The sequence below is a fragment of the Halichoeres trimaculatus genome, unplaced genomic scaffold (assembly GCF_033239565.1).
Source record: "Halichoeres trimaculatus isolate MK-OKI-2021-1 unplaced genomic scaffold, fHalTri1.1 fHalTri1_scaffold_1, whole genome shotgun sequence".
Classification (NCBI taxonomy): Eukaryota; Metazoa; Chordata; class Actinopteri; order Labriformes; family Labridae; genus Halichoeres; species Halichoeres trimaculatus.
The window spans coordinates 40,358,359-40,386,191 of record NW_027437179.1 but is presented as its reverse complement, the minus strand read 5'-3'; the positions used below and the strand labels follow the sequence as shown (position 1 = coordinate 40,386,191).

The window sequence follows — 27,833 nt, the reverse complement described above, 5'->3', positions numbered from 1 at the left end:
CGCTGAAGAAGATGAGTTCTCACGGGAAGCATGGCGCGAGTCTTGTTGATGTGTGATTCCCTGAGCCCCTGGATCGGGAGGTAACAGCGAACACTTCACGGAGCTCTTACCCGCAAACAGTCGCAGAGTGACGGTTAGGAAGACCCTAAGCACCCGACAATGGGAGACAACCCGGCTCGGCGCGCGGCAGCCCGTCCGAGGAGGGTGTCTGCTGCTGCGGAGCTTGGCGCTAACGTTAGCCCGCAAGATGGCGAGGGAATGGAGGTACACCCATCCAGAGAAACACAGCCAGGTCCGGACAGGCTGGGCGCTGCTGCTGGGAGGATGGACAGGAGGAACTCGGCACCGCAACCGGTCCACCAGAGACATATGCCCATAGACCCGTTAAAGTTTCACATCCCGAGGAAAACCAAGGAGAAGAGAGGTGAGCTGCTCTGCATTCTTCGTATAACTCAGTGAAAACAGCAAACATCAGTTGACTGTTATCTTTATTTATGGGACTACAAACCTTTAACTTCATCAAAGATGAAATGTTGGTTTGAGAGTTATCGCCCCTTTTCACCACCTGAGCTTATGATAGGATCAGTTTGCTTGATAGCAGATGCCCTAACCTTAAAATCTAACCCTAAAGTCCGTTAAAGACCTTTTTTTTCTGTGTGATTAGGTCCAGTTTCATACTAATCCCACAGTTTTAATCCTCCTGTATCATTTAACCATGCTGTCATATATTAATGTGTAATAATAAATAAATAGGTTAAAAATCAGTGCTCAAGGAGCTAACGCATTCCAAGGACGCTACCTAGCAGTTAGCCTGCTAACGTTAACTGTTAAAATCTTACTGTTAGACACGAATGTTTGTCAACAGCTAACTCTATATGTGTTAGAGAGTTAGTGAATATGTCCATTAATTAATCTCTGCTACTAAATCTGAATCATAGTTTCTATTTGCTGATTGTTTACTCCAACAGCAGTTAGCTGTCAGTTAGCGCCTCTCCGTTTGTTTATGTTTGCGTTGTGGATGTCAGTGAGAGCATACCTGGATCAGGTGGACTCAAAACCACAAAAAAACAAAGGATGAATAAAACATCCTAAATTATTATTTATAATAAGAATAATTAAATACAAAATCTGTACAATAAAACCAATACACTTTATATATGGAGGGCTCAAAGACACTCAACCATTAAAACCATTATTTAACAAGGAACTTCATATGAACGTCATAACAAAGCTATGCCACCTTCATCCTGCAAGGTCAGATTACTGGCATCCAGATTGTTCTGAGGAACTGCAGAAGCATTTGAGGCATGACTTAAAAACAGACACATGCCCTGACATGGCATGCCTTTCCTCTCTACTGCTCTCTGTAGGTCTGAGTCTTTGACATTATTCATCAGCTGCGTCTTTAATAAAACAAACACCCAAAACACACAAAAACAACTCAGGTTCAGGGATCTGTCGACATGTAGTGTTTCCCAGCAATCCAAAACTATTATTTTGAAACAAACAGGAGGACAAAACTTTAAAGTAGCATGATGAGAGGTTTAGTTTTAACTTCAGATAAATGTAAAATAGTTCAACGTGACAAAAATGGCTCTGAAATGCAAACTGGGACAGAATTATTTGCTTTGGTTGTTTTTTTTTTCACGACAGAGCGTGATTATAACACAGGGGGCTCTAATTTCGTAGACCAGGTGCAGGCGCAGGCATGACCGGCGCACTTTGCAAGTTTCCTGCAGTGCCAAGAGAGGCGCAGTCAAGGTGCAGAGGAGCGCAGAGCTGCGCGTCCACGCCTCCCTTTGCGCAAATGGCAGAGAGGGAGGAGAAAAGCTGACTGAGGGAGTGGAAGAGTTGGTGATTTTCCATGCTGGACCTGAACACAGCATTACAAGTTTATACACTGAGAAATAAATACGGTAAATTGAAAATCTTTGAGATTGTGTGATCCTGTCTTGAGTCACTCTGATCACCTGTCTCAGGTGTTTGATTCTCCACCTGATCAGTCCTCTGAGGGATACAGCCTCTCCTGTCCTCTGAGAATCAGACACAGTCACAGGTTCATGGCTCCTGTCATAATTAGGGCACACTAACGGCGTTTATGGGGGTTTCCCCTGACAACCAAACCATCTGTCTGTCTGTTAGGTGAGGCTCACCTGAAAGCTTTGTGGATCGGCCGCAGTGACACAGCTGCTGCTGATTTCTCTCTCATATAGATGAAATGATAATACTCCTCTGTTTTCATGTTTTTTTTTTTAGTTGTATAATCAACTATTGTGGATAGTGTTAATTGATGGTTTGGATTCCTTACTTTTATTAATTGCAGCAGCATTAGGTCTGATTTACACTCCTTTAACTTTCATGTAGCCTGTATCTTTGCATTTCATGTCAGTTGGAGATGAGTCGTATGATGTGCTAAACATTTCTGTTTCACACCTTTCACAGAGTCAACAGAAATAGCAGCATCACAGTACCTGATATCCGTCCATCTCACGTCATGGCACACGCTTGCATTTTTACTGTTCACAAATCTGAGGTGTGAGGTTGTTCTTTCAGAAAACTTAAAATCTGGTGTTTGCAAACTTAAAGAGAGTTCCGGTTTAGGGAAGCCGTAGATTTAACGTACTATCTGAAACTGAGACCCTTCAGAAACAAACAAAGGGGAAGTCTGCTCAGAAATGCAGCATGGGTGAATCTTGCTTTGTTATTGATCTGAACATTTCTTAGGTTTAGAGCTGAAACAATTCCTCGAATGATTCGAGGTACTCGATTACAAAAAATACTCGAGTCATTTTCTCCGCCTCGAGGAATCGTTTAATTTTATTTCAAATAGAGCTGAGGCCATATTAAGAGAGTTTTCAGACCCCTCAAGCTACCTCTTATACAAAATAGCAACTAGCAACAAATCTAGCTTCTTTTCTGGAGTTTGGAGACTAATGGGTCATTCTACGAAACGGGTGCCATTTGGGTCCGCAACATTTGATGAGATGTACAAGGCACAAAAATGTGTCAAAGTGTGTTTACAAATTTTGGAGCTACCAAAGCAAGTGCTCTTATTGACATGCTGTATCAGAAAATTCTATTTCTTAAAGAGAAAAATTTTAATTAGAAAAATAACTGCTCTTTAATTAAACAAAAATGTATTTTATCCGATTACTCGATTAATCGATGGGATTTTCAGTAGAATACTCGAATACTAAAATATTCGATAGCTGCAGCCCTACTTAGGTTGTTAGTTGGACTGTAAAGGAGCAGCACAGTGTTACAAAGCTCTTTCTTAGCGCTTATCTTACTTATCCCAAACAGCAAGATGAATTAAAAAATGAGCGCCAGACAAAAGCTCACGTCTTTTGAGGTTAACGTTTGAAGAGAATTAGCACCACTTCCACCTGGGGTTGTCTGAGAGCTAATCTCCATGTTAATGTTTCACTGTGTGTGTGTGTGTGTGTGTGTGTGTGTGTGTGTGTGTGTGTGTGTGTGTGTGTGTGTGTGTGTGTGTGTGTGTGTGTGTGTGTGTGTGTGTGTGTGTGTGTGATTGTAGCTGAGGGGTCGATGCCATTGAAAACTGTTCATGGGAGGTTTCACAGGAAGCTGAAACCCACACAGGGATTTCCTGTCTTAATATCTCAAAGTGTTAAATGTGTGAACATCCACTGCACGGCTCAGAAAACGTTTCTCACATCGAGGAAACGAAAAGACTAAGAAAGGTGTTAGAAAAGGACTCCAGAAAAGTCGTTTTAAAGTTGGGGGTCCCTTTTGTGTGCCTGTTGTGTTTTGTCACACTTGGAAGTTTTCCATTGTTAGTTAAGAAGTTTATTGATGTATTACGCTGTTTACGTCACATTACTGAAGGTCATAAACTCACACTATCATGAACTTTGACCTCTTTTTCTCTTTGGCTCATGACAACGACATGTCTTTACTTTGTTTAAATTCTTCAGTCGTCAAAATGTTTTCTTCCTCGGTACTCGTACATGTCAGAGCTTCTTAACCTCATGAGAACAGGCTGTAACCAAAACATGAGAGTACTCAGTTTGCATTACATCAATAATCGCTCTGCGACATTTAGAAAACACCATGAAGAAAGGGAAAGAGAAAAGGGGGAGAAATTAACAGACAAACTGTTAGAATTGAAAAAAGCCGAAGCACAGACGTGTGATTTACATCAGGGTTATTGGAAGAGACGCTGTCATCTTTGGTGACAAACTGTGGAGTCGCTTCACAGATGGGTACTGAACTAGGAACTATTATTTGTAGGCAAGGAGGCCAGTAACTGATATTTGAAGCTGATATTAATTTGCAGTCAAAATGAAAGTATTAGCGTAAAAAATTTGCAATACAAACTATATAATATTAAACAGCTCCCACACTTAGCAGCTTGTTTTTATTAATTTAAATGAAAACTTAAAAAATATAAATTGCTAAAGTTTTCTACAGTAAATTCAGTTTTCAAAATGTAATGTAACTGCAATAAAACTGGACAGAATTGAGTTTGGGCTGCCTTGGCATGTAATGCAGTTGAATTAATTTTCTGTTTGGTTTTACATGACTGATTTTTTTTTTTTTTTTTTTTTTACTTTTTACTTTTTATTTTCAAGTCTTTTTCATTGTACAACAACAGAAAATGGCAAACAAATTAGAATAATACATAAAAAAAACAAATAAAAAGAAAAGTGAGTGTAGGGGGGTACTGTCATCTCATTTGTCCTCACAAGGGTCTCTGTCAGACTGTAATATTTCAATTTTTCTCTTGTATTGAAACCATCTGTCCCAGTGACTGTCCAGAGTTTTATATGACTGATTTTAAATGTTTTGACCATCCAGGGCTTCCATAGTGTAGATCATAGACTGTATGTAGAGTGGACAGAGTGGCTCCGCCATTTATCATTGTATGGTTTTGAAGCCAAAATACCTCCGTCACAGGAGCAGCCATTGTAGCAGTTTGAAGCCAGAGTCTGCGCTGTAGAGACTGTGAGGGATTCTGGGAGAATCTGAGTGGAGCTGGGTGACAAAAATGATAATTATTTATTTTTCTTTCAAGAGTCTAATCACTTCTTGACTCTACCTCGCGACATATTTTACAATCCCTGAAAAAAATACATGAGAACGGCAGCTGTCAAATTGTTAAACGTGACGTAAAACCTCATTTTTAACCTTGTATAACTAATGAAAACGAAACTGCCAGGTACTGGGCATCGTTAACCGTATCGTTTCAAATGTGAAAGGTAACCATCCCTGATTTTCAGTGATGACTGACTGGAGTGATTTCGAGACGTCCTCTTCTTTTTGTGCAGGAAATTCCCTCTTTTGTAAAGTTTTGTCATCAAACAGAAACAAAGAAATCCCTCAGTCCACGGAGCGTAAACACAAACTGACCTCAGTGTCCTCCTGTCTCTGTTTTCAGCTCTGTTTCATCACGTCTCCACTGAGTCCAGAGAGTACGAAGACATGATGACCATCCTGACCTCCAGCTTCATCGACACCTCCTCCGCCGGCTCCTTCACTTACAGCAAACCTCGGCTGGTCCAGAGCGAGCTGCTGGAGAAGGAGGTGAGAGGAGGACGGGTGGAGGGAAAGTTCAGTGTTTATATGTATTTATATGTTTTTATATTTATATGTCGACTGAAAAAGAGTTTGTGTAGAGTATTCTATAATGGTGTATTCTGTAATGTTTTCTAGGGCTGGGATGATGTGTTTTTCTCCCAGTTTCATTGTTTTAGATTTTTGGGAAGCCCGTTCAATTTTTATTGCAATTCTTCAAAATTTCATACTTTTTTGATTTTGAGTTTGATTTTTCTTTTTTTTTTTCAAATCAGACCATGTAAAAAAGTTGAATGTTGATGTTTACAGACTATATCAGGAGCCATGTTTTCCCCCAAAATACACATCACATGTGAGTCAGTTTTTAAGATAAATTCAGGGGATCTGACATCTCAACTTTTTTCCAACCCAGCTTAAAAAACAGACTTACATAAAGGATTAAAATTTGAATTAAAAAAAAAATCTTGATTTACAATCATTTAACAAAAATTCATAATGCTTCAATAGATAGATGGATTTTTTCTCCCACCCCTGCTGTTTACTGTTGGATCCTGTTAAGTAGGCCTTCGGGGGTTTACCGCTAAACAAGACTGGAGGATGAGCCAGGTCCGGTCAGCCTGAAGTTTCTGGATCCTGAATTTTTAAACAAAGCCTCAGAGTTACTGTAGCTCTGCAACAAAGGAGCCGTAACAGTCAGTTATTGATGGATATAATCTGATCCCTCCTCTGTTAGCTTCAGGATGAACTAACATTTACCGTGTGTGTTTCAGTTTGTGGAGAAGAGGAAAGAGATGAAGGCAGACGGGCGAACAGACAAGGAGCTGGAGGAGAGCTACTGTTTCCTGCTGGCTGATTCGCTGAAGGTGAGATTCATCGTGAACTGTGTTATGATTTTTCCCCTGGCAGGACAGGAGGAATGTAAGTTGTCTCTTTACTTTTCAACCTTTATTCTCATATTGGTGGTTATCTGTGTGTTTCAGACGCCGTTGCTCTGTGAGAAGGGGCTGTTGGTGGGTCACAGCCGGGTCACGGTCCTGGGAAACCCCACTAAAGGTAGGAGACACAATTGCTCCTTACTCGAGATTCAGTTTCTTTAAATGTTGAATTTGTGTTTGAAATGAAAAACTCATAAATGTTGACTAGCTCTTTGAAATCAAAGTAACATGAACACAGGAAGTGGAATCAGGTCAATCTGTGATCTTCATCTTGTTCTTCTTCGTTGGTGTTTGTGTCTCCAGGAGTATACCTGTCCAGGTACTCAGACCTGCTCCAGAGTACCCCGATAACTCCTGGATTCACAGGGGAGATCATCATCTTCAAAGTGATGAAGGTAAGCCACCTGGAAGCTGACACTCACCATCATCATCATCATCAGAGTTTTCAACTTGTCTGGTTTGTCAAAATATCTTCTGTAATAGAACAGATTATTAAATGAAAATTATTTATCTCTTTAATTTGAACATTTAATTCTTTGGCATTTTCTTCTTTTTAACCTAAACATAAAAATAAATTATATGTTGCCTTGAAAATAAAAAAGTAATTTAAATAAAATATTGCAAAATCAAAATAATCAACCTGTCTTTGTCAGACTTATAACCGTGGTAACTTTTACCACAAAAAGTTGAATAAGTCTGCATTGAAAAGTCATTTAAACTTTAAAAATCTGGTACAAAGCACTGAAAAAATGATTTTTTTATCAGTCATCTGAGGTTTGTTAAATAAAACTGATCAGGATGAAGTTTAAAGTAAATTTAAACCACATGGTGACGGGGGAACTTTTGCTCACGCCGACTTTATTCACAGATATAAATTTCCCTAAACTTCTCTATTTTATTGACGGGCTGATCTCAGTACTTTCAAGTTAGAAATGATTTATTTAATCTTTCCACGTCCCCCTTGCAGTGTTCCTTGACGTGTACTCCTGGTTGGAAATCCCTGCTGTACAGCACCAGAGAAGCCAGAAACATGTTAAAGTTTCAGGATTTTATGTCAGCGCAGACACATTTTTCAAAGCAAATCAGGGGAAGTTAAATCTTTCAACTCATCTGAAACTGTTTCAAGCTAATATTAAAAGCCATCACAGAGTCTGGACTTAGGCCTCTGTCGACTTAGGCCCCGTTTACATGACGCCGAAAACGGTCGATTCCGCAAACATTTCGTTGCGTTTTGGCCTTCCGTTTAGACGAGACCACGTTGCGTTTTCAGTGAAAACGCAAACTTTTGAAAACGCTCCCCAGAGTGGAAAGATCTGAATCCGCTCCTCCATCCAGCTTCGTGTAGACACAGAGCGGAGCGTCTCAGGGTGAAACGCTGACGTCACCGCATGCGCACTCGCGGTTTCGGGTGAAGGCTCCGCGCTCAGCCACATTTCCAGTTGAGCCAGTAGGTGGCGGTAATGCGCGTTATGGTTGGATCGCCGACCGTCTCACACAACAAAACGGCAGAAAAAGAAAGAACAGAAGAAGAGACTTGTCCTCTTGGAGTCGTATGAACGTGGATCGTTTTTACGCCGTCCTCATGTAAACGCGGGTGGCTTTTGAAAACGCAAAGGAAGAATCGTTGCGGGAGTCTCCGTGTAAACGGGGCCTTAAAGAGGGGAAAATCAGTGAGGTTACCTCAGGATGGTCACACTCAGAGCTGTAGCCAGGATTTTGGAATAGATGAGGTCCATGATGCACGATGTTATTTAATTTTTTTTTAAAGCTAGAAGTCACACAAGGTGTTTATTTTTAAAAATCTTTTAATGATGTGAAATCAGCATTTTCCAAACAAAAATACATATTTTTTCAAAAAGAAAAACAATTCAACTTTTTTACATCAAAGGCTGAATCCTCCTGTGACCAGAGGCATCCCACCGTCTCTGTGACTTGTTTTCTGTGGAATGGGTACATTAAAATTAATATAAGCTGAAAACAAAGCACGTATCATGTGACTCGAGTAGTGGCATCATCCTGACGCGTGGTCGGCCAGCTGATGAGCTAGGCGCTCAAAACAAAACAAAACAAAAAAGAGCCAGCCGCACTCTCCACTATGGATTAAAGTAAATAAACTGGCTTTGATCAGATGATTCCATGGGCCGAACTAGTGCTGAATTATGTCAAAAAAAATATATTGTGGTCATCTAGGTGTAGACGGACGGGGATGTGGTCTACAAAGTGCTAACGATAAAAACACTCTAGTTTTTGAATGGGGTTTGGCCTGCTACCGAGCTCGTCACTGGGTGCATTTGTGGGTACGTGCATCAGCTGATCAAACAGCTGTTCACAGCAACACGCACACAGGCTCAAACAGAACACAAAGCCCAGGGATGTTTACAACAATTTACAATTTACACGTTTCACAGAGAGGTTTCAGGTTTTTATGAGTTTATGTTTCATTCAGTTGGACATATTTGGCGAAAAAAAAGACGACTGAGATCAGTTCTTTGTCTTCTGAGTTGTAATTAAGCGTCACAGGTGGTACCCATGATGCTTTTTTAAAGTAAGGTTGTGTGTGTTTGTGTTTTTCAGGGCAAAATAAAGAGCATTTATGAAAACATGAAGAACCTGCTGGATCCAACGCCTCGATTCGACAGCCACATCTCCAAAAACATCAGCAAAGTCACCTCCATCAGCTCCTACCGCGCCTTCGAACTCACTCAGGTAGATCACACACACCTGGACACACGTTTACAAAGTGAATCAGGCTTGTTTGTTCTTAAAACAGTAATAAATGATTCTTCCGGCATTCTTTTCATCAGGGAGTTTGTGTTTGATTAACAACTTGAAGAAAATGTCTCCAAAGCTCCAATGCTTCTGTTTATTTCAGCATTACTTCTACGAGTATTCATTCGACGAGCTGCGGCCCAGACCTCGTCAGGTGTGTCCGTACGCCGTCCTCTCCTTCCAGTTCAAAGGGAAAGACTCGGCCCTCCCCAGCAAACCTCTGGCCCCCCTCAGGTACCGGGAGCTGAAGATCAGTCTGTACTAAAAACTCTGTGTGGTTGGATCTTAAATCCTCATCAGTGACGTCTCTGTGTGCTGTGTTTGATTGACAGGTCCAACAGCCAATCAGCAGACGGGGGGAAAGGTTTGATTTTCTGAAATAAATCACATCAGATCATATTTAAAAAATCAGATCAGAGTTTTAACAAGTTTTTTTTTCTTTCTCTGTAATTGTTTTGTTTCTCAGAGCGCGCTCAGTTCACCGTGTGGAACGGAGATTTGGTCAAAGGGGACCGGGTTCTCTACCAGATCTCTCTGCGCTCCTTCTCTCCTCCATTTCTCCCACACAAGTTGTGAGTACCACACTTCCTCCTTTTCCTTAAAAACAAACTGCAGCATGTTTCTGTTTGCTGAGCCGCTCAGAGTTGAATCAGATTAACTCCTTGTTGTCCATATAAACAAATAACTGCTGCCTGAATCACCTTAAAGGTCTCATATCCTGCTCCTTTTCTGCAGTTTAATATGGATCATTGATGTCTTCTTGAAATGGTAGTAACATGTCTTGGTCCAAAAAGCCAATAAATCCAGCACAGCAGCATTGTTTCCAGGCTCTCATAGCCCCTCTGTTCAGAACGCTCTGATTTAGTGGGCGTGGCCTTCATATGTAAATGAGTCACTGCTGATACCGCCCCGCTCTTCCACGTCACTGAGAGCGGCGCCACGAGCTCCGAGTGCACAATGTTTAGAAAACAGAGAAGCTCGTTTACCGTAACATTACAGGCTAAAACAACAGGCTAACTGCAGCTAAAGTTAGCATCCTGAAACTAACACAGAGACAGGGGGGACACTGAGGAAAAGCTCTTCCATCTGCTCCACAGCACACAGCATTTAAAATACTCACATTTCCAGGGTCCCAGGTTTAATGGAGGATGGTTGGTAATGCGCCTGGATTCAGGACCAGTCTATTGGCTAGCCCTCTGTTGGACTGTCCAAAGTTGGAAAAGCAGTCGGCCGTGAAGTGACTAGCACACACATGCACAGTTTTACTGAGTGTAGCTGGAACATTTCCTTGATAAATGAACTCTAGACACTTAGTCTGTCTTCTTCTGAGATGGGAAGCTTGAGCATGGAACTATGTGGCTGTTTACAGCCAAAAACAGAGCAGTGATGGCTCTTCAACTTTGGCAATCTCCTCCCCAAATCCCCCAAATCCTAACAGCTTGTTTTAGGTCAGGATTTTACATTCACAAGCACTACTAAATGCAGGTTTTGTCATTAAATATCACATTTTGTGGGCTGGGAGGAAAGACAAAGACCCACAAATTTCACTAAAAGACTTAATAAAGTGATTTTTGCATAATATGGGACCTTTAAGCCTTGAAGCTTACAGGACGCACTCCGAAAGGCGAGTGTTAAAGGAGCAGTTCCAGGTTTTAAAGGCTTCTCTGATCAAACTCGAGTTTAAAAATGACTTCCTCCATTCGTCTCCTTCAGGCCAGAGAAGCTGGAAATCGGTTGGTTGATGAGACTCGACAAACTGACCAAGCTCCTCCCCTCTGAGCTCTTCTCCTACAACCTTTACTCCAGCAGCCATCAAGGTAAAGTCCAGGAGTCGGTTTTTAAAGATGTCTCCTGTGTGAGCTGAATGTCAGAGACGTCAAACTGAACCAGAGGAGTAACCGTCTGCTCTGTGTGTTTCTCCTGCTGTAGTTGTGAAGAGCGGACACTGCTGCAGCCTCCTGGAGGTGACGGACAGGTTTTGCTCGACGACCAGCATCACCAAGCTGCTGCACGAGCTGGAGAAAAACAGAGTGGTGAGTCCGGCTTCCGCTGATCCTGATGATCAGGGAAAAAACACCTGATTGGATTGATACTCGGCTTCACACGAGTCTGACACTGATGATTGTTGTTCCTGCAGGTTCTGGTGACGCCGCTCACAGAGAAAGGCTTCCTCTTCCTGATTTCCAGCGTTCAGATGGCCACGCCCTCTGGTAAGACTTCATTCATCACTGTAGTGCTCTCTTAAATAAAGGGGACAGCAGCAGATTGAGCTGTTTGTTTTGTCATTTCTTTTTTCCTGTGAAATGTAGAAGAAGTTTTTTCACTTTACAAACTCTAAACAACAGCATGAACAGAAAACAGATGTGTGTGTTTTTAACGTGGGGCGGTTGTAGCCCAGTCTCCAGGGAGCTGGACTGGAAAATGTAGGGCTGCACCTCCCAGTCCTGGAGGTGGAGAAGCTGGTACAGGTTACTGGAGCTGTGCCAGCTCTCATGGGAGCTCCTGAGGTGGTGTGAGGACTGGAGGATTGATCTTGTTTACATGTTTAACACCTGAGTGAAAAGAGTTAACTCCCCTCTGTGATTCATAAGATAAGTTTTCAGAAGTCAGATTTTATGACCTCAGATTGAGCGGCCGTGTGTGTTTTTGTGTTTTCAGAGAGAGAAGAGAGCTGGAAGAGGTGTCTTCAGGCCTTGTTTGTTTTTCCAGAGAGCAGAGACATCGCCAAAAGCAGTGAGTAACACACCGACTGTTAGAAAAACCATTCATCACAACCACGGTTTGTAAGATCTGAATGCTACAGGACAGTTTTATGATAGAATAGAAAAGAAAATACTTTTTAATCCCAGAGGGAAAATTCAGGTGAAGTCACAGCAGCAATCAATAAAACAAAAGTAAGAAAGTGTATAGAAAGTGGTGTCTGGTGTTAGCTCTGTTAGCCATGTCTGTGAATAGCATGATGCTAATCTGCCTTCTGGTATTCCCTCTGTTGCTGGGTTAGCACAGCTAGCTCGTCCATCTTATTGGAGATAGATCTTACGTTCCCAATAACGATGGATGGAAGGACAGGTCCATGTCGTCACTTCTTAGCTCACACCTGAGAACCAGCACGTCGTCCTCACCTCCTTCTCCTCAGCTTGTGGGGAAACATCTGGCCTAGCACCAGTTAGCATTGACATGCTACAGGCTGCTAACAGCTGAGTTCACATGTAAACAATGCAGCCATGGTTACAAGTAGGATCTCCAGACAAACACAGGAGCAAAAATAGTAAAATTATCACTGAAGACACAACGAGTTTGGTGTCCATGACCAATCATTTTCCTTTTGAACCTTTTTTCTTCCTGGAGAATTATTGGGACTTCTGTGCACGAAGACTGATCGTGGTCCAATTTCGAGTGCGCCTCCGAATTTTGATTCAGTGTTAAAAAACAAAAACAAAAAACTCTTTACCTTGGACAGTTTTGGTTTTTTAATTTGTATTTCTTTTGAGGGGCAACTTTAGTTTATTCAGAGACTATATAGGTTTATCTATAGGAGAATTTTCAATCTTTTTATTTAGCCTGAAGTTTTTCTATTCCTGATATTTTCCCCTAAAGAATCCCTCTTGAAGGTTGATGCAATCGAGAGGATCTGAGCGTTACATTTCTTCACCTTTTCTCGCTGTAACTGATGGGACAGTGTGAGGTCAGCTCAGGGTCAGGGTCAAACCCAGAGCGACTGCAGCATCTGTTTGTTTGGTTTCTCCTTGTTGCCAAATCCTGGGCCTGGAGATTCTGAGTTAAGAACAGGTTTTAGTCCGACAGGGGCGGGTTGAGACTAGGTGGAGCTCAGATGTTGGACTGTTATTTAGAAAATGAGCTTTGAGAGTCAGACAGAGCTCAGCGCCTCTTCTTTTCGTCTCTCTTCAGTTTCATCGATGTTTTCTGTCTGTTCTTCCTGCAGCAGGAAGGCCTTTCTCATCCTCCCATGATGCCTCGTTGCCGTCCATGTCCGGTGGCCAGGTGATGCCGAGGCTCAGCAAGTTCATCCCGGCGTTGCACCACGCTTTGGTCAAAGCCCGCGCCAACCCGCCTCCTGAGCTGTCTGCAGGCGTGGAGCGCCAGGCGAGGGAATACCTCATCGGTCTGAAAGACGGGAAGGTCAGAGCGTCTTGTTCTAAGAAACACCGCAACGCCGTATGTTTCTTTTCCTTGACCTCTCCCACTGAAGCTCCTGTCTGTGCTCCTCAGGTCCGACAGTACCCCATGGGCGAGTACGAATCCACGCAGGACGACAGAGGAACCCCCGCCCCCAAACACCACCGCGTGAACATGGACGGCTACCTGCGCTCCTACCTCTACAACCCCGCCTTCTACCTGCTGTCAGTGGCCCGGGCCAGGCAGATGGTGGAGACGCACTGCAGCCCCGAGGATCCCCGCGAGGCGAAGAGGAGAGGCTCCGGAGGTCAGAGGGAGGCGGGAGGGAGGGACGCAACCGGCAACAGCGGAGGAGGAAAGAACAACAGCGAACGGGTGAGACTGATTCAGACTTTATGACACTTTTAGAAATCCCTCTGAGGATCCTGTGACTTCACGTTGTAAATAAATCAAACGTGTTGTCCGTGGCTTAGATGCAGCAGCTGATCGACCTGGTGATGACGTGTAAGAGGAACGCAGAGAACGAGGTGAAGAGGGAGGAAGCGGGGAGGGTGCGGGCGCCAGGGAGGAAGAGGAAGCTGGAGCAGGAGACGGCGGAGAGAGCGCTGAAGTTCCTGAAGGCGTCACAGGAGCACGGGAGACCCAGCAAGTTCCCGGGTGAGACAGACCACACCCTTCACATCCATCACGCTCATCTCATCCTGTCAGGTGAAAGTCGTTTACTGACCTGGTTTTATTCCCTTTGCCTCCTAGTTGAGGAAACCCCAGGCCCCGCCTCCAACGACAATCTCTTGTCCGTGATTGGCTCAGTGGGTTTGAAGGACGTGGATCTGAGGGAAGATGGATCCGAACTGGCCGCGCAGCTCGTCAGCCTCCTGACAGGTGAAGCCGTCGAGCTGAAACATCACAAACCACTCCAGACTTTATTCATTTCGCAGTAAAACAACATCAGAGAAAGTTTTCAGGAAGTTAAAAACTCCTTTTGTCCTCCTCACAGGCCTCAGCCAGGCCGCCAGAGGAACAGCCAATCAGAGCTCAGGAGACAAGCAAGAGGAGGATCTGGGAGAGTCGTTTCCCTTCGACCGGTTGGCCTCCAAGCTGGGTCTGCCCACCAACTGTGACATCGACCTGAGGAGGCAGGAGGAGCTGGAGGTGAGAGGAGAAATCATGACAGTTTGTTTTTAAACCGACGGCTGCTTGCAAACACAGAGCATGGGGAAGAGTGCGTTTGATTTATTGTTACTGATCTCCTTGTTTGTGGAAGTCCTTTTACTCTTTGTGCTTAGTTTACAAATAATAGTGATAATAATGATGCATGTGGATGAAAGCATTTCTATAAACAAATATATATATATATATATATATATATATATATATATATATATATATATATATATATATATATATATAATATTATTTATTTATTTATTAATAAACTTTCATTTTAACCAACACTTAGGCTATATAATGTATACTACTATGGATGAGGCAGGAAAGTTAGGTTGAGAATTTTAATGTCCCTAGTCAGGATATGTACATTCATTGGAGCTTATATTTACAAGGCTGCAAATTAATACTGAACAAATAACTCAAACCATTAATTATGAAAGAGCTGCAGCATCCTAAACCAGCAACAATGAACATTTTAAAGATAAACCACTATGCTTCAGTTTCAGCTTCAGAGTTTTTTGTGTCTTTTATGTATTGTGACTGTCTCTCTCAACTCACCATATTCAAAGTGATTCTCTGGGATGGAACAAGTTGGGTCCTATCACAAGGTTTAGGGCAGAAATTACCCCTACAGCAGTGTTTTTGTGCAGCAGAAGCCCAGAGCGCTCGCACCAAACACCCCCTCCCTGCTCCTCTGCCTGTTTCCTCTGCACTCAGACGGGGCCATATTTTACTTGACCAAAAACACAAATAAACGGACTCCCACAGAAAAAATCTGATATCGGTCTGCATTCACGCTTTATTTAGAGAATTTTCAGCGCGTTACTTTCACACAAAAACACCGCTAAATAAGGCTCTAGTTCTAAATATATTATTTTATAAAAAATATATTAGTATTTTTTTATCTTGTTTTTTTGTTGTTGTTTTTTTAATCAATTGCTGGAAATTCCAGGCGACCCCACGTGGGGTCGTGACCCCAAGGTTGAAAAAGACTGCTGTAAACTGTCCAGTCACAGGGAAATCTCCTTAAACAAAGGACTGAGGCTTGAGAAACACCTCACAAAAAGTGAGTCACACCCCGTTCTCAAAAAGCTACACCTCTCTGAAACTAGATCCAACTTTATTTGTTCATAAATGTTATTTAAATGCTCTCAAAGCCAGCTTCATAAACGTCACTGACTACATCTGAAAAACTGGGTAAATAAATCTGACTTTGGTCGCCATAAAACACACTGTGCATGCTCCTCAGAGCCTCCTGGGATGTGGATGGTCGTTCCTTTTGAGAAGATTTCTAAATCGCAGGAGTTTGATGAAACAGAGTCTATTTTCATCAGCCGTGAAAGTCCCAAACATTAGAGGTTATTAAAGCTGAGGTTAAGGTGTGTCTGTGTGTGTCTTTGTGTGTCTAGGAGCAGACGGCGGGCAGCGTCAGCAGCCTGGAAGGATTCAGTCCCGGCTCCCACAGCGGGGAGATGAACCACAGAGGAGGAGGAGGAGGAGGAGGAGCAGCAGCAGGAGGTCTGAGAGGAAGAGGAGGATACGAGGAAGGAGAGGAAGAGTGGGAGATCCCGTGGATCCTGATCCCCATCACAGGTCTGTCAGAAAGAGTGTTGGTGAGAAAGTGTTGGTGTTTTGTGTCGTTAGGTCGCCGTCGTGCTCAGAGTGTGATCAGCGTTCAGCCTCCTCTTCGCTCCTTCAGAGAAACGATCAAACCGTCTGAAGCAAACACACTGAAAGACTATGACTGAAGTAACCTCTGGTCTCTGTGCAGGTCTGAGCTCGGAGCGGTACACCCACAGAGACCGGAACCTCCCCCAGGACCCCCGCTTCCAGCACCTGGCCCCTCCAGCCATCATCACCAGCACAACCAAAGCCCAGAGGACGAGCCCCACCCTGTCCCCAGAGCCCAGCCCCCCTCCCTCCCCGTTCAAGTCCTCCTCCCCTGAGCCCTGCCAGCCCCCCTCCCCCTCACAGTGCCCCTCACCCGACCCCAGCCCTCCCACGTCCCCCTTCCACTGCCCGTCTCCTGATCCCAGCCCTCCTCTCTCCCCGTCCCAGTGCCCGTCCCCTGATCCCAGCCCTCCACCCTCTCCCTCCCAGTGCCCCTCCCCTCAACCCAGCCCGTCCCCCTCCCCCTCCAGGTGTAAGGCCCTGGTCCAGTCCAGTGAGCTGAGCTCATTTAACGGGAAGCAGAGCGCTGCTAATGAGGAGCCGTTGGCCTCCACAGCCTCCGGGGAGTCTGCAGGTAACTCCAGACACACACGGGGCCTCAGGGCTCCTGTTGCATCAACGTTTGGATGTGATGCAACTCTTAGCTCCACTTCTCCACCTCATTAAGCCAGAGCTCTGCCACCTGTACCTCCAAAAGAGACATTTAACCTCAGCTCAGCTCAGTTCAGTTTGTTTTGGACAAAGAAAACAGTTTAAAAAAAAATAAAAATCAGTTTAAAGATAGATCATACCACAATTGCTCATAAATACTAAAAGTATTCAATATGTCTGAAAAGGAGTAGGAAGAAGCAAAAGCTTTTCATGTTCTACCCCCACTTACTCTCCCTTCATATTTACCAAAATATCCGCCATTGAAGAGCCACAAAATTTACTTTGTCTTCATAATAGACTAAAGAGTGTATAAAAATCTGTACAAAGATAAAATCCAGTAAATAATGATCCAAACAAGTAGTTTTTGGAATGTATGCAAATCTTGATGTGATGGGATAGTTTATTACTTTTAAACAAATTACGAAATTTAAAAAAACATCAAAGTTTAAAAGAATATTACAATTGAAAAAAATGATAAAATTTAATAAACTTTGAAAAAAAAAATTTGCAAATTCAAAAAAAAAAAAATTTAACTTAAGCAAAAATTGTAAAAATTTCGATTGTTTGCAAAAATGTTAAAAAAAAAATTGAAAATTGATGCATTTGCAAAATTTTGGTTATTGTTTAAAAAATAAATTTAATAACGTTTCTAAAAATTAAAAATAAAAAAAAACTGTTTTTTTTTAAATTTGCAAAGAATTTTAAATTTCAATTATTTCCAAAAGTGTAAAAAATGTTTGAATTCAATATTTTTGAAGTATGCAATTCTGGATGTGATGGAATAGGTTTATAACTTAAAAAAAAGAATGATTTTTTAAAAATGGAAATAATAAAAATGGCAAAAAAAAGATTTTTTTTATTTAGTTTTCAAAAATCAGGAAATTTCAAAAAACTAAAATTTTGAATTTTTTAAAAAATAAATTAAAATTTCAAACATTTGCAAAAATGTAGAAATGATCAAAATTTAATTAAAAAAATATTTTGAAATTTTTGAAATAATTCTTAAATTTGTTAGCATTTATTGATAATATTGCCTAACATGTCTTTTTTCAGTTTTTTGCTAATGTGTTCCCACATATCAATTATGTATAGTAAATTGATACGTTGTCAGTGAAATGAATCCATCCACACAGAGTTAAAATCTGTATTTTCTTCCAGATTAGTCTTTTTGTAGATGTAGTTATCTTCATTTCAATAATGTTTTTTCAAGCTACAAGTAGCCACTGCAAAGGAGTCAAAGAGCCACATGAGGCTCCAGAGCCACAATTTAAGATACTAGGAGGTTAAGGGGGTTTAAGGGTCTTCTTTCTGCATTTATACTTTCTTTCCTCAGTGTTGATGAGTTCAGAGTCTAACGTGGTCTGATTCTTGCAGGAGTGTCCAAAGATCGGGAGGAGAGACCTCAGGGGAAAGAGGAGACGACCAAAGACCCGTCCTCATCAGTCCATCCGTCCGTCTCAACATCTCTGGAGAGGAGGAAAAACTTCTCACCACATCCTGCAGAGGGCGCTCAGGAGAGGGAGGACGCAAACCTCTCAAAGGAAACAGAAACTCAGAGAGGAGGAGGAGGAGGAGGAGGAGAGGCTACTGGAGGAAAGCAGAATAAGGAGGTTGAACTGATACAAATGGGAGGTCTCATCTCCTCTCCTCCTCCTCCTCCTCTTCCTCCTGCTCTGAGAGGAATCGACACCATCGTGGACAAACACCTCGGAGACTTCTCCTCCGAGATCCAGCGCCTCCTGCAGGGCGAGAGCATCCATTACAGCTGCCAGCAGACGCCGCACTCCTCCTCACACGTGGACTCGGCGGCGCTCCCTCACCTCGCCGTTTCTCAGTTCTCACACTACGTGTCGTTCCACAACCCGTGCCCCCCGGTGGAGGACTACGTCAGCTCCCTGCAGGACAGCATGAGCAGCATGCTGAGCCAGTTCAGGGACGGCTGGCCCAGCAAGCACGCCAACAGCCGGACTGTTGACGCCGCTCTGGCCAGCACGGTGAGCGCGTTCGTTTCCAGCATCAGAGCCAATGTGGAAACAGACCGAGACGACGGCGGTGGCGGCGAGCCGGCTGAGGTGGACTCTGGAGGAGAGGTGTGGCCGCCGCTCACCATCACCAAACAGTTCTCTGATGCAGCGAACAGGAACTCTCCCACTTTCCACGTCACTTTATCTGAGTCTACCTCTGGGCCTGGTTCTGGGTTTAAGCCCGCCAGCGCCCCCGTCCTCCCCCTCCCTCCCCCACACGCGTTAGAGATTACCAGGACTGTGGTTAACAACATCAGGGACACGCAGGACGGCAGCTCCCGCACCGTTCAGTGTACCTCTGGTGGAGAGAACTATAAAGTGACTCTCAGCGCAGCCCCTGATCCCGCCCCCAGCTCAGACCCAGCTCCTCCCCCCACGGCCCTGAGCTCCCTGATCAGCCAGCTGCAGCCGGAGGTGTTCAACAGCCTGGTGGAGATCATCAAAGACGTGAAGAGGAACTCTCTGCAGTTCTACATCCACTGCAGCGAGCCGGGAGAGCCCGTGTACGAAGGCATCAAGGTGAGGGACCAATCAGAGCTCAGAGAAAGAAAATACATCCAATACATGTGAATGGAAGTCTGAGTCAAAAACCTAGCTTGTGCAATTAATTACAGGATTTGTAATTAATTAATCTAATTAATCACATTTTAATCTCATATCTGCTTAAGATCTCCAAATAGAGAATCTAAATTCTAGGACTTTACAAAATTGTAGTGGATGACTAATGAGTTAAAAACACAAAGAAGAGAAGATTTCTTATCCACTTTTTTTTCAACTGACCAATATGAAAATGTTTATATTCGCTGCTTTTGACATTGTGTAACCGTTTACTGCATCTTTAGAAGTGAATTGTGCTTTCCAGCTGGGGCTAAAGCTTGTCAATCAAATCCTGCTCAGAAACTACTGTGGGTGAGAGCGGTGCTCTCTTTGGACGAGAGCTCAGCATGGATATGAGGAGAAGATGTGAGATGACAGAGACATAGCGAGACGCTGCAAGTCAGAAAAGTTCAGGCAGCTCACGCTTCAGCTAGGGATGTGTCGGGGAAGTTCAGGGACAAAGAGCATAATAAAAAAAACAAAAAGCTACGTCCGGAGTTAATTATTTACCCACAGATGTCGCTGGTGGTTCTTTCAAAGGTCTTTTTAGTGATATCAATATTAATGAAAATAAAAAGGTTGGTCATGAAATAACACTTTTTTTCCCCCAATGGGTAACAACACTGGTCTCAAAGAAAAGAAAAGCAACAGAGCATAATTATACAAAGCCACCAACCCACAATAACAAAAGTAGTAAGGGGTGTAGTACGACAAAATAAGCTGATCATTCAATAAATTATAATTTACAAACAAATAGTTACAGAAAGTTTAAAGAAATTTAAATTTTTTATAGAATTTAGTCTAAGGTAATAAATGCACTAAAAGGATAGAATATATATGCAAACACATATTTACAGAAATGCACACACACACACACACACACACACATATATATATATATATATATATAACATATATAAACACATACATCCATCCATACACAGAAAGGCATATACAAACATATATATATATAGCAAAATAAAATAAAATGAATTAATAAATGGGAAAAAAAAGTTTAAAAAATATATATATATATATATGTATATATATATATATATATATATATATATATATATATATATATATATATATATATATATATATATATATATATATATATCAAAAAAAAAAAAAAGCTTTTCAGAAATGTCAGTTGTGGGTCTCTCAAAAAAAGTCAGGAAGGGGCGCCAAACTCTGTACGTCTCTGGTGTTTCAGTGCAAAGTGTGACCCTGTCAACTGGTGACTCTCTGCCGTTAATCACTGATGCCATTGACTGAGAGTCACCAGTTAGCATGGAAGCTATTAACTTCAAAACACTGGTTGGTCTGTGACGGTTAAAACTTTTATAGTATCGTTTCTAAAAACTGACCACAGAACAACCGTACATTTTGATGCTCATAACAGGATGAATTTAGTGTTTAAAAAACGCTGACTCGTCTGAATGAATGGAGCTAAATGCTGCTTCTGTGCTCCAGATGTGTGCGCAGCTTTATTATGACATAGACTGCATGTGAATGATTTACATGAAGACTAAACCGGGGATGGAGAATCATAGTTTCCTCTAGGTGCAGGGACAAAATAATCTAATCTTTTTAGCTTCTGAGAGGTAACCTGCTTTTTGTAAACAGCAGCATGTTTGGTTCAGCGGCTTATGGGTTTAAAGTTTACACTAATGGGGCGGCAGTAGGGCTTCATGGTTTGGTCCACCGCCCCATGAGGCTTGTCTTTGTGCTGGCAGCGTGTCTCACCCTGTTCATATGGATCATTGATGTCTTCATGAAATGGTAGTAACATGTTTTGGTCCAAAAAGCCAATAAATCAAGCACAGCAGCATTGTTTCCAGGCTCTCATAGCCCCTCTGTTCAGAACGCTCTGATTTAGTGGGCGTGGCCTTCATATGTAAATGAGCCACCGCTGATACCGCCCCGCTCTTCCACGTCACTGAGAGCGGCGCCACGAGCTCCGAGTGCACAATGTTTAGAAAACAGCGAAGCTCGTTTACCGTAACATTACAGGCTAAAACAACAGGCTAACTGCAGCTAAAGCTAGCATCCTGAAGCTAACACAGAGACAGGGGGGACACTGAGGAAAAGCTCTTCCATCTGCTCCACAGCACACAGCATTTAAAATACTCACATTTCCAGGGTCCCAGGTTTGTTGGAGGATGGTTGGTAATGCGCCTGGATTCAGGACCAGTCTATTGGCTAGCCCTCTGTTGGACTGTCCAAAGTTGGAAAAGCAGTCGGCCGTAAAGTGACTAGCACACACATGCTCAGTTTTACTGAGTGTAGCTGGAACATTTCCTGATAAATGAACTCTAGACACTTAGACTTGTCTTCTTCTGAGATGGGAAGCTTGAGCATGGAACTATGTGGCTGTTTACAGCCAAAAACAGAGCAGTGATGGCAGTGATTGCAGTGGGGAGGGGAGTGGGCGGGAAGGGGTTTGGGGGTATCTGCTCCGGTGGAGCAATCAGGTCAGACTTGCTTCTGATTGGTCAAAAAAGGGAATCACTGACGTCGGCAAATCCCAAAAATCCAACCAGCTCGTTTTAGGTCAGGATTTTATATTCACAAGCTCTACTAAGTACAGGTTTAGTCATTAAATATCACATTTTGTGGGCTGGGAGGAAAGACAAAGACCCTCACATTTCACTAAAAGACTTAATAAAGTGATTTATTTTTGAGTAATATGGGACCACTAAGACATAAAAAACCTGAAAAATAACTTTAAAACATTAGAATCAAATATTAGCCTTTTGTTGAGGTGTGATTGTTGTATTTTATGAATTAACACTTTGTGTGTGTGTTGTTGTTTTGTAGGACCAGCTCTTGCAGCAAGGTAACGTGCAGCAGCAGTGTCCCGTGACCTTCCTCACCCAGGGTTGCCCTGACAACAGACTGCTGGTCATCATCAAGAACGAAGACATATCTGGACATGTGCACGAGGTACGTCCCGACAATCACTTCAACAAAATCTCACTTTTCTGTTGTTAACGCTCGAGACGGACATAAACATATTCTGTTTCAGATCCTCAGATTATCTTCACGACAGGAACTAAACAACGACTCGTTCCACCGCTAACAGGAAGTGTGTTTGTGTCTTAGATCCCTGGTCTCGTGTCTCTGAAGCGCCACCCCTCCGTGGTGTTCATGGGCATCGACACGCCGGACGACGTCATGAACAACAGCTTCAACGAGCTCTTCGTTTGTGGAGGCTGCGTCGTGTCCGATGAGTTCATCCTGAATCCAGACTACATCAGTCACGGTATGTCTCAGACCAGATCCTCCTCTCACACGTTATTTAACGAACATTTCAGCGTCCATCCTTTAGACCTGTGTCCCTCCAGCTGCTGACTGATGTGATGATGTTTCGCAGAGCGTCTCGCCGCCGTGCTGCAGGCCGTGGAGCAGCGCAGCTCTCCAGAGAGCGTGTGGAGGTGGAAGATTCACTGTAAGACGCACAAGAAGCTGAAAGAACAAGCGAGGTACCGATGATGTGTGTGTGAGGAGGGATCTCCACGTGCAGACGTCTCTTCAGTCTCAGAAAGCTCAGACTGATTTTTATTTTATGTTTCCAGGTTCAGGAGGGACGCAGCCACCCTCCTGGACATGCTGTCGGCCTATCAGAAGCGTCAGATCGTGGAGTTCCTGCCGTACCATCACTGTGACACGGGGAACAATCAGTCGCCTGACCTGCAGTGTCTCCTGGAGCTGCAGTCCAGATACACGCAGTACCGACACACCGTCTTCCTCACTGGTACGTCCGTTTAAAGGGCTGATTCACTCTAAAATCCACCAATCTGCTCTGTATCAACATCGTTCCTTTTCACTCAGAGCGTCACTGCGAGAAGCTCCCCGCCTACTCAAACGTCGGCATCGTCGTGGCGAATATTGACGACATCCTGCACGACTTCCCCAGACTGGTCGGGGATCAAGACGTCAGAGAAAAGCTGCCGCCGGGAGACGAGGGTCCAAACAGTAAGTCGTCAAATCTGAAGTTAAGATCGTGAAATCTGTAAAGGAATGGTTTGAAGGCTGTGACACGACTGCATGTCCGTTCAACGTAGCTTTCACGGCTGACGCACGCTCGCAGCAGCAGAGGTACTCGAGCAAAGAGGAGAAGTTCATCCACATGCTCGAACAAATCGGCCGGGACTCGCCGCAGGAGCCGAGCGGCTCGCCTTCTTTCCCGCAGTGACCTGACGATCAGGGGAACGCCCCTCAGCTCCGCCAGGCTCTGCTTTAACAATCTGGTGAAAACTGTTTTAGAAAGAGACACGAAAACTGAAACCAGACCCGGGCCTCTTTGTCCCAGACCACAAGGAACTGACAGAGTTCAGTTTTCAAAGAAGACTTGCTCAGGGAGACCGACTGAACCCACCTTTATGGGCTTATGTAGAAGAACTGGACTTTGAGGGAGGGGTCCAAGCTGGAGCCTCCGTCATCTGAGAGCACAGAGAGGTTTGAGTCCGCATTCAGAGAGAGCTGTGGGACGGACTGAGACCAGAGATCAGGTTTCTGTAAGTGTCTGATTCTGCTCTTTGCTCTTTTAAAGCAGCTTTGCGTGTTTTTAGGTAGCCTCTGCTTGTTTTCCTGCTTGGCTGAGTTCATCGTGCTGCTGCTAGTTAGCGACAACTTCAACCACAGAAGCTAGCTCAGAAAGTCAGGAAATCTGTGATTGGTCGGTTATTTCTTAGCTTTAACAACACTTCTGAGTAATAAATCTTACCCTGTTGAAAAACCTTTTGAAAATGAAGCCAAATTAACACTGTAAAAAATGTCACTGAAAAATACTGGCTGTCTGTGCTCCAAGATAATAACTTGCTGTCTGTGCTCCAAGACGCTGACTGGCTGTCTTTGCTCCAAGACGTTGATTGGCTGTCTGTGCTCCAAGACATTGACTGGCTGTCTGTGCTCCAAGACGTTGATTGGCTGCCTGTGCTCCAAGGCATTGACTAGCTGTCTGTGCTCCGAGGCATTGACTAGATGTCTGAGCTCCAAGATGTTGACTAGCTGTCTGTGCTCCAAGGCATTGACTAGCTGTCTGTGCTCCAAGGCATTGACTAGATGTCTGTGCTCCAAGGCATTGACTAGCTGTCTGTGCTCCAAAGCATTGACTAGATGTCTGTGCTCCAAGGCATTGAATAGCTGTCTGTGCTCCAAGGCATTGACTAGCTGTCTGTGCTCCAAGGCATTGACTAGCTGTCTGTGCTCCAAGGCATTGACTAGCTGTCTGTGCTCCAAGGCATTGACTAGATGTCTGAGCTCCAAGATGTTGACTGGCTGTCTGTTAGGCCTGCACAATATATTGTTTGAACATCGCCATCACATTGTGCGCATGCGCAATAGTCACATCGCGCATATGATGTGACTATCGCACTTTTTGGAGAAATGGAAAAAAAGCAACTGAAATTGAAACCTATTCTATTTTGTACAGAGACATGGCCCCCTGGATCCCTTTCATATACAACAATCTTCATCATTCGCAGATAAACCCCCTTAGCCTGGATTAAACGGTATTATAGGAATACAATGGTGTCATTGTGAGTCAACCAAATTCTTCCCCAACAGAGCTATTCAAGTCATCTGGTGAAAATTCTTCTATCTTTAATAATGCAATATATATCGCAAACCCCCCCAAAATGTCACTTTTTCCAACATCGTGCAGCCCTACTGTCTGTACTCCAAGATGTTGACTGGCTGTCTGTCGTAACCCTGACCCATCAACACATCTCATTTATTAACATAAGTACATGGACCCATGCCATGTGAAGCACAAACAGCTGGTCTGTGCTATGTGGAGCACCAACAGCCTATTCCCTCTGCAGTATAGCATTTCAATGTACAGCACAGTCTTATATTCATAGTATTTTCTTCTCACTCATGGTTACCAATACCATCCCAACAAAAATGACTTTGTTGGAAAATTATGGTAAAATTCTGTCAGCATCTCAGAATTTTACCATTTTTTATTACAGTGACATTTTTTACAGAGCTGTATTGAAAAAGAATTCAACTGCTGTTGAGTTTGTGGGTTGCACCCATAAAAATTTACCAAATCATCTCTGCTGGTGCCAAACAGCTGATTCTGCTGTTGACTCTTGTTTGTAGCCTCTGGTACCAACTCGTGCTGACAGTCAGGGACCTGATTTAAGCTTCTCTAAGAAAAACGTTGTTAAAACAAAGAAATGATCCACCAAACACTGGTTTCTTGACGTTTGGTACTAAGATTGTTTCAAACACCACCGCTGAGGATCGTGGTTACACATTTTATAAAGGTTTGGAAGAGGACTTTTATTTTGAAGGGTCTGAAAAGAGGATATGTTCATTCTCTGATGATTTCTCCTGAAGAAACTCATAAACCAGAGTCTCCATCCTCTGTTTTTCCTCTCATGAATCACCCGACGCGTCTCTAGTCCGCCTCGTCTCATCCGTCAGCTCACAGTTCCCAGGATCTCCTTCCTCGTCCTCTTCCCTGTTAATGATCCCCTCATGGGTCACGATGTCAAAACCTCAGACCTGTTGACTCCTGGTCTGGCTGCGCTCTGGATTCAAAGTCTTGCATGTGTTGAGCTTCATTCCTCCTCCTCCTCCTCCTCATCCTGATCCACTAACCTGCTCCTGACTCCTTCACCGCCCGCGCTCTGTCTGCTCCCCAGCTCCTCCAGCTCCTCCTTCGTCCTCTCTGGGACGATAACCGTCAGTCCACCCGCTGCTTTCTCTCCTCCAGGATCGTCTGTGTCTGAGCGCGTCTGAGTTTCCTGAAATGATCTTAAAGTGTCTCTTCTGTCTCCGTCCTCAGAGCTCCTCCACCCCGTCGCCTCCGGGGACCAGCCCCATCCCCTCCTCCATCAGTCCGGCCCCGGCCTCTCCCACCTCTCAGACCAGCTGGTCCCAGACGCCTCCTGTAAGGACGGCGTGCGGGATTACGAGATCCTGAGACACGCCATCTCTCAGCTGCGCGCGGAGCGGCAGGCGCAGCTGCAGGAGCTCCAGGAGCTGGAGAGGAGGCAGCAGCAGCAGCGGGTAGACTCCAAGACGGTCCAGAAAGGTCCAGACCTGGCTCACACCAGCGCTCAGACCGCCCCTGGAAAGAACGCCGTGGCGGCCACTCTGGACTTCATCCACTTAGCGCTGCAGACGGAGGAGGAGGAGGAGGAAGGAGCTGTGGGAGCGCTGAGAGGAAACCAGACGCCTGCTGTGACGTCCAATCAAAACTCAGATACAGCTCAGACAGAATCAGCCAATGAGAGGAGAGACGGTGCAGCCTCCTGCAGTACAGCAGAGTGTCCAGCAGAGGGCAACAGATCCAGGTGAGTGAAAGTTCCTGCTCTGGTTTGAGATGAGACCTGGTTCCTGTGCAGGTCTAAGAGAGTCCGGTTCTGACTCCTCCTCTCTCTGTTTCCAGGACGTCTCCATCTGACCCCGAGCCCCCGTCACGACCAGCAGGAAACCTCAGTGTGAGCGCCGACAGCAGCACGGGAAGCATCGCCACGCAGACCCAGCCCGAGAACAGCCCACAGCCTCACAGTCTGCCTGGACCACCTCAGGGCCCAAACCGGGGCGCCTTTCTTCTTCACGGTGCCCGCGGCCCCACGATACCCCCCCTGAGGTCTATGGGAGGGAAAGGGGGCCTGCTGGGGGCCGTACCAGCATGGACTGGCCCCATAAGAGGTCCTACGTTTGCCTGGGGCCTCCCTCAGACCGGCAGGGACTTCCCCAGACCCGGGCTGCTTGGGGAGTATCAGAGCCACGTGCAGCCAGGGGGGACCTGGTCCAGAGGAGGTCCAAGGGGGGGAGGGGGCTTCAACAGGATGTAGGTGAGCTGAGGAAGCTCCTCCCCCGAGCTCTGAGCTCTGACGTCTGACACACACTCTGACACACACTCTGACACACACTCTGACACACACTCTGACACACGCGCTCTGTGTCTCCCTGAGTAACGTTTCGTCTCCTGGCGTCTCAGACCTCCTGACTCCTCCCTCCTTCCTCCTCCCTCCTGACGGACTCCTCTTCACGTTGGAAAGTAAAAGAATCTGAGCGACTCGTCTCTTAAAAAAAGTAACTCTGGACGTTTCCCGCTCTGAGGAAACACGAGCTGCTCGTTAAAAACTTTGGAAGAAGAGAAAAAGAAAGTGTAAAGACGGACGGACTGCCTTCCTGGTCTTCCAGCGGACTCTGTGCTGTAAAAAGTTTTTGTAACGAGTGTTTTCTCTGTCGACCTGAGGCTGTTTGTGTTCAGTAGGACGTGACTCTGTAAACGCTACTTTTAACTTAAAATCTTTTTCTATGTTTCTTTTTTTACATCAGAGGTTTTTCTATTAAAACTGACCTGTGA

General features: G+C 44.3%; 1 protein-coding gene across 3 annotated transcripts; it reads left to right on the top strand.

Annotated features, from left to right (window-relative positions):
• On the top strand, positions 1-27,833 carry tasora (transcription activation suppressor a). Of its 3 annotated transcripts, none has more exons than XR_012598044.1 (28): positions 1-424; positions 5,402-5,547; positions 6,309-6,401; positions 6,519-6,591; positions 6,777-6,868; positions 9,048-9,179; positions 9,346-9,476; positions 9,575-9,606; positions 9,709-9,814; positions 10,956-11,059; positions 11,172-11,275; positions 11,380-11,452; positions 11,901-11,975; positions 13,186-13,382; positions 13,473-13,754; positions 13,853-14,036; positions 14,133-14,261; positions 14,377-14,531; positions 15,959-16,142; positions 16,321-16,794; positions 18,246-19,414; positions 22,316-22,441; positions 22,601-22,760; positions 22,872-22,980; positions 23,074-23,252; positions 23,330-23,473; positions 23,563-24,015; positions 26,298-26,434. XR_012598044.1 is itself a non-coding variant. In XM_074665461.1 (28 exons), exons 1-28 carry the CDS (start codon positions 160-162, stop codon positions 27,313-27,315), a joined length of 5,838 nt encoding a protein of 1,945 aa, XP_074521562.1. In that variant the 5' UTR covers positions 1-159; the 3' UTR covers positions 27,316-27,833. The 3 variants fall into 3 exon arrangements, 2 of the variants coding, with proteins under 2 accessions (XP_074521562.1, XP_074521556.1); XM_074665461.1 differs by lacking the exon at positions 23,563-24,015 and adding an exon at positions 26,904-27,833 and having other exon boundaries at positions 13,189-13,382; positions 26,298-26,808; XM_074665455.1 differs by lacking the exon at positions 23,563-24,015 and adding an exon at positions 26,904-27,833 and having other exon boundaries at positions 26,298-26,808.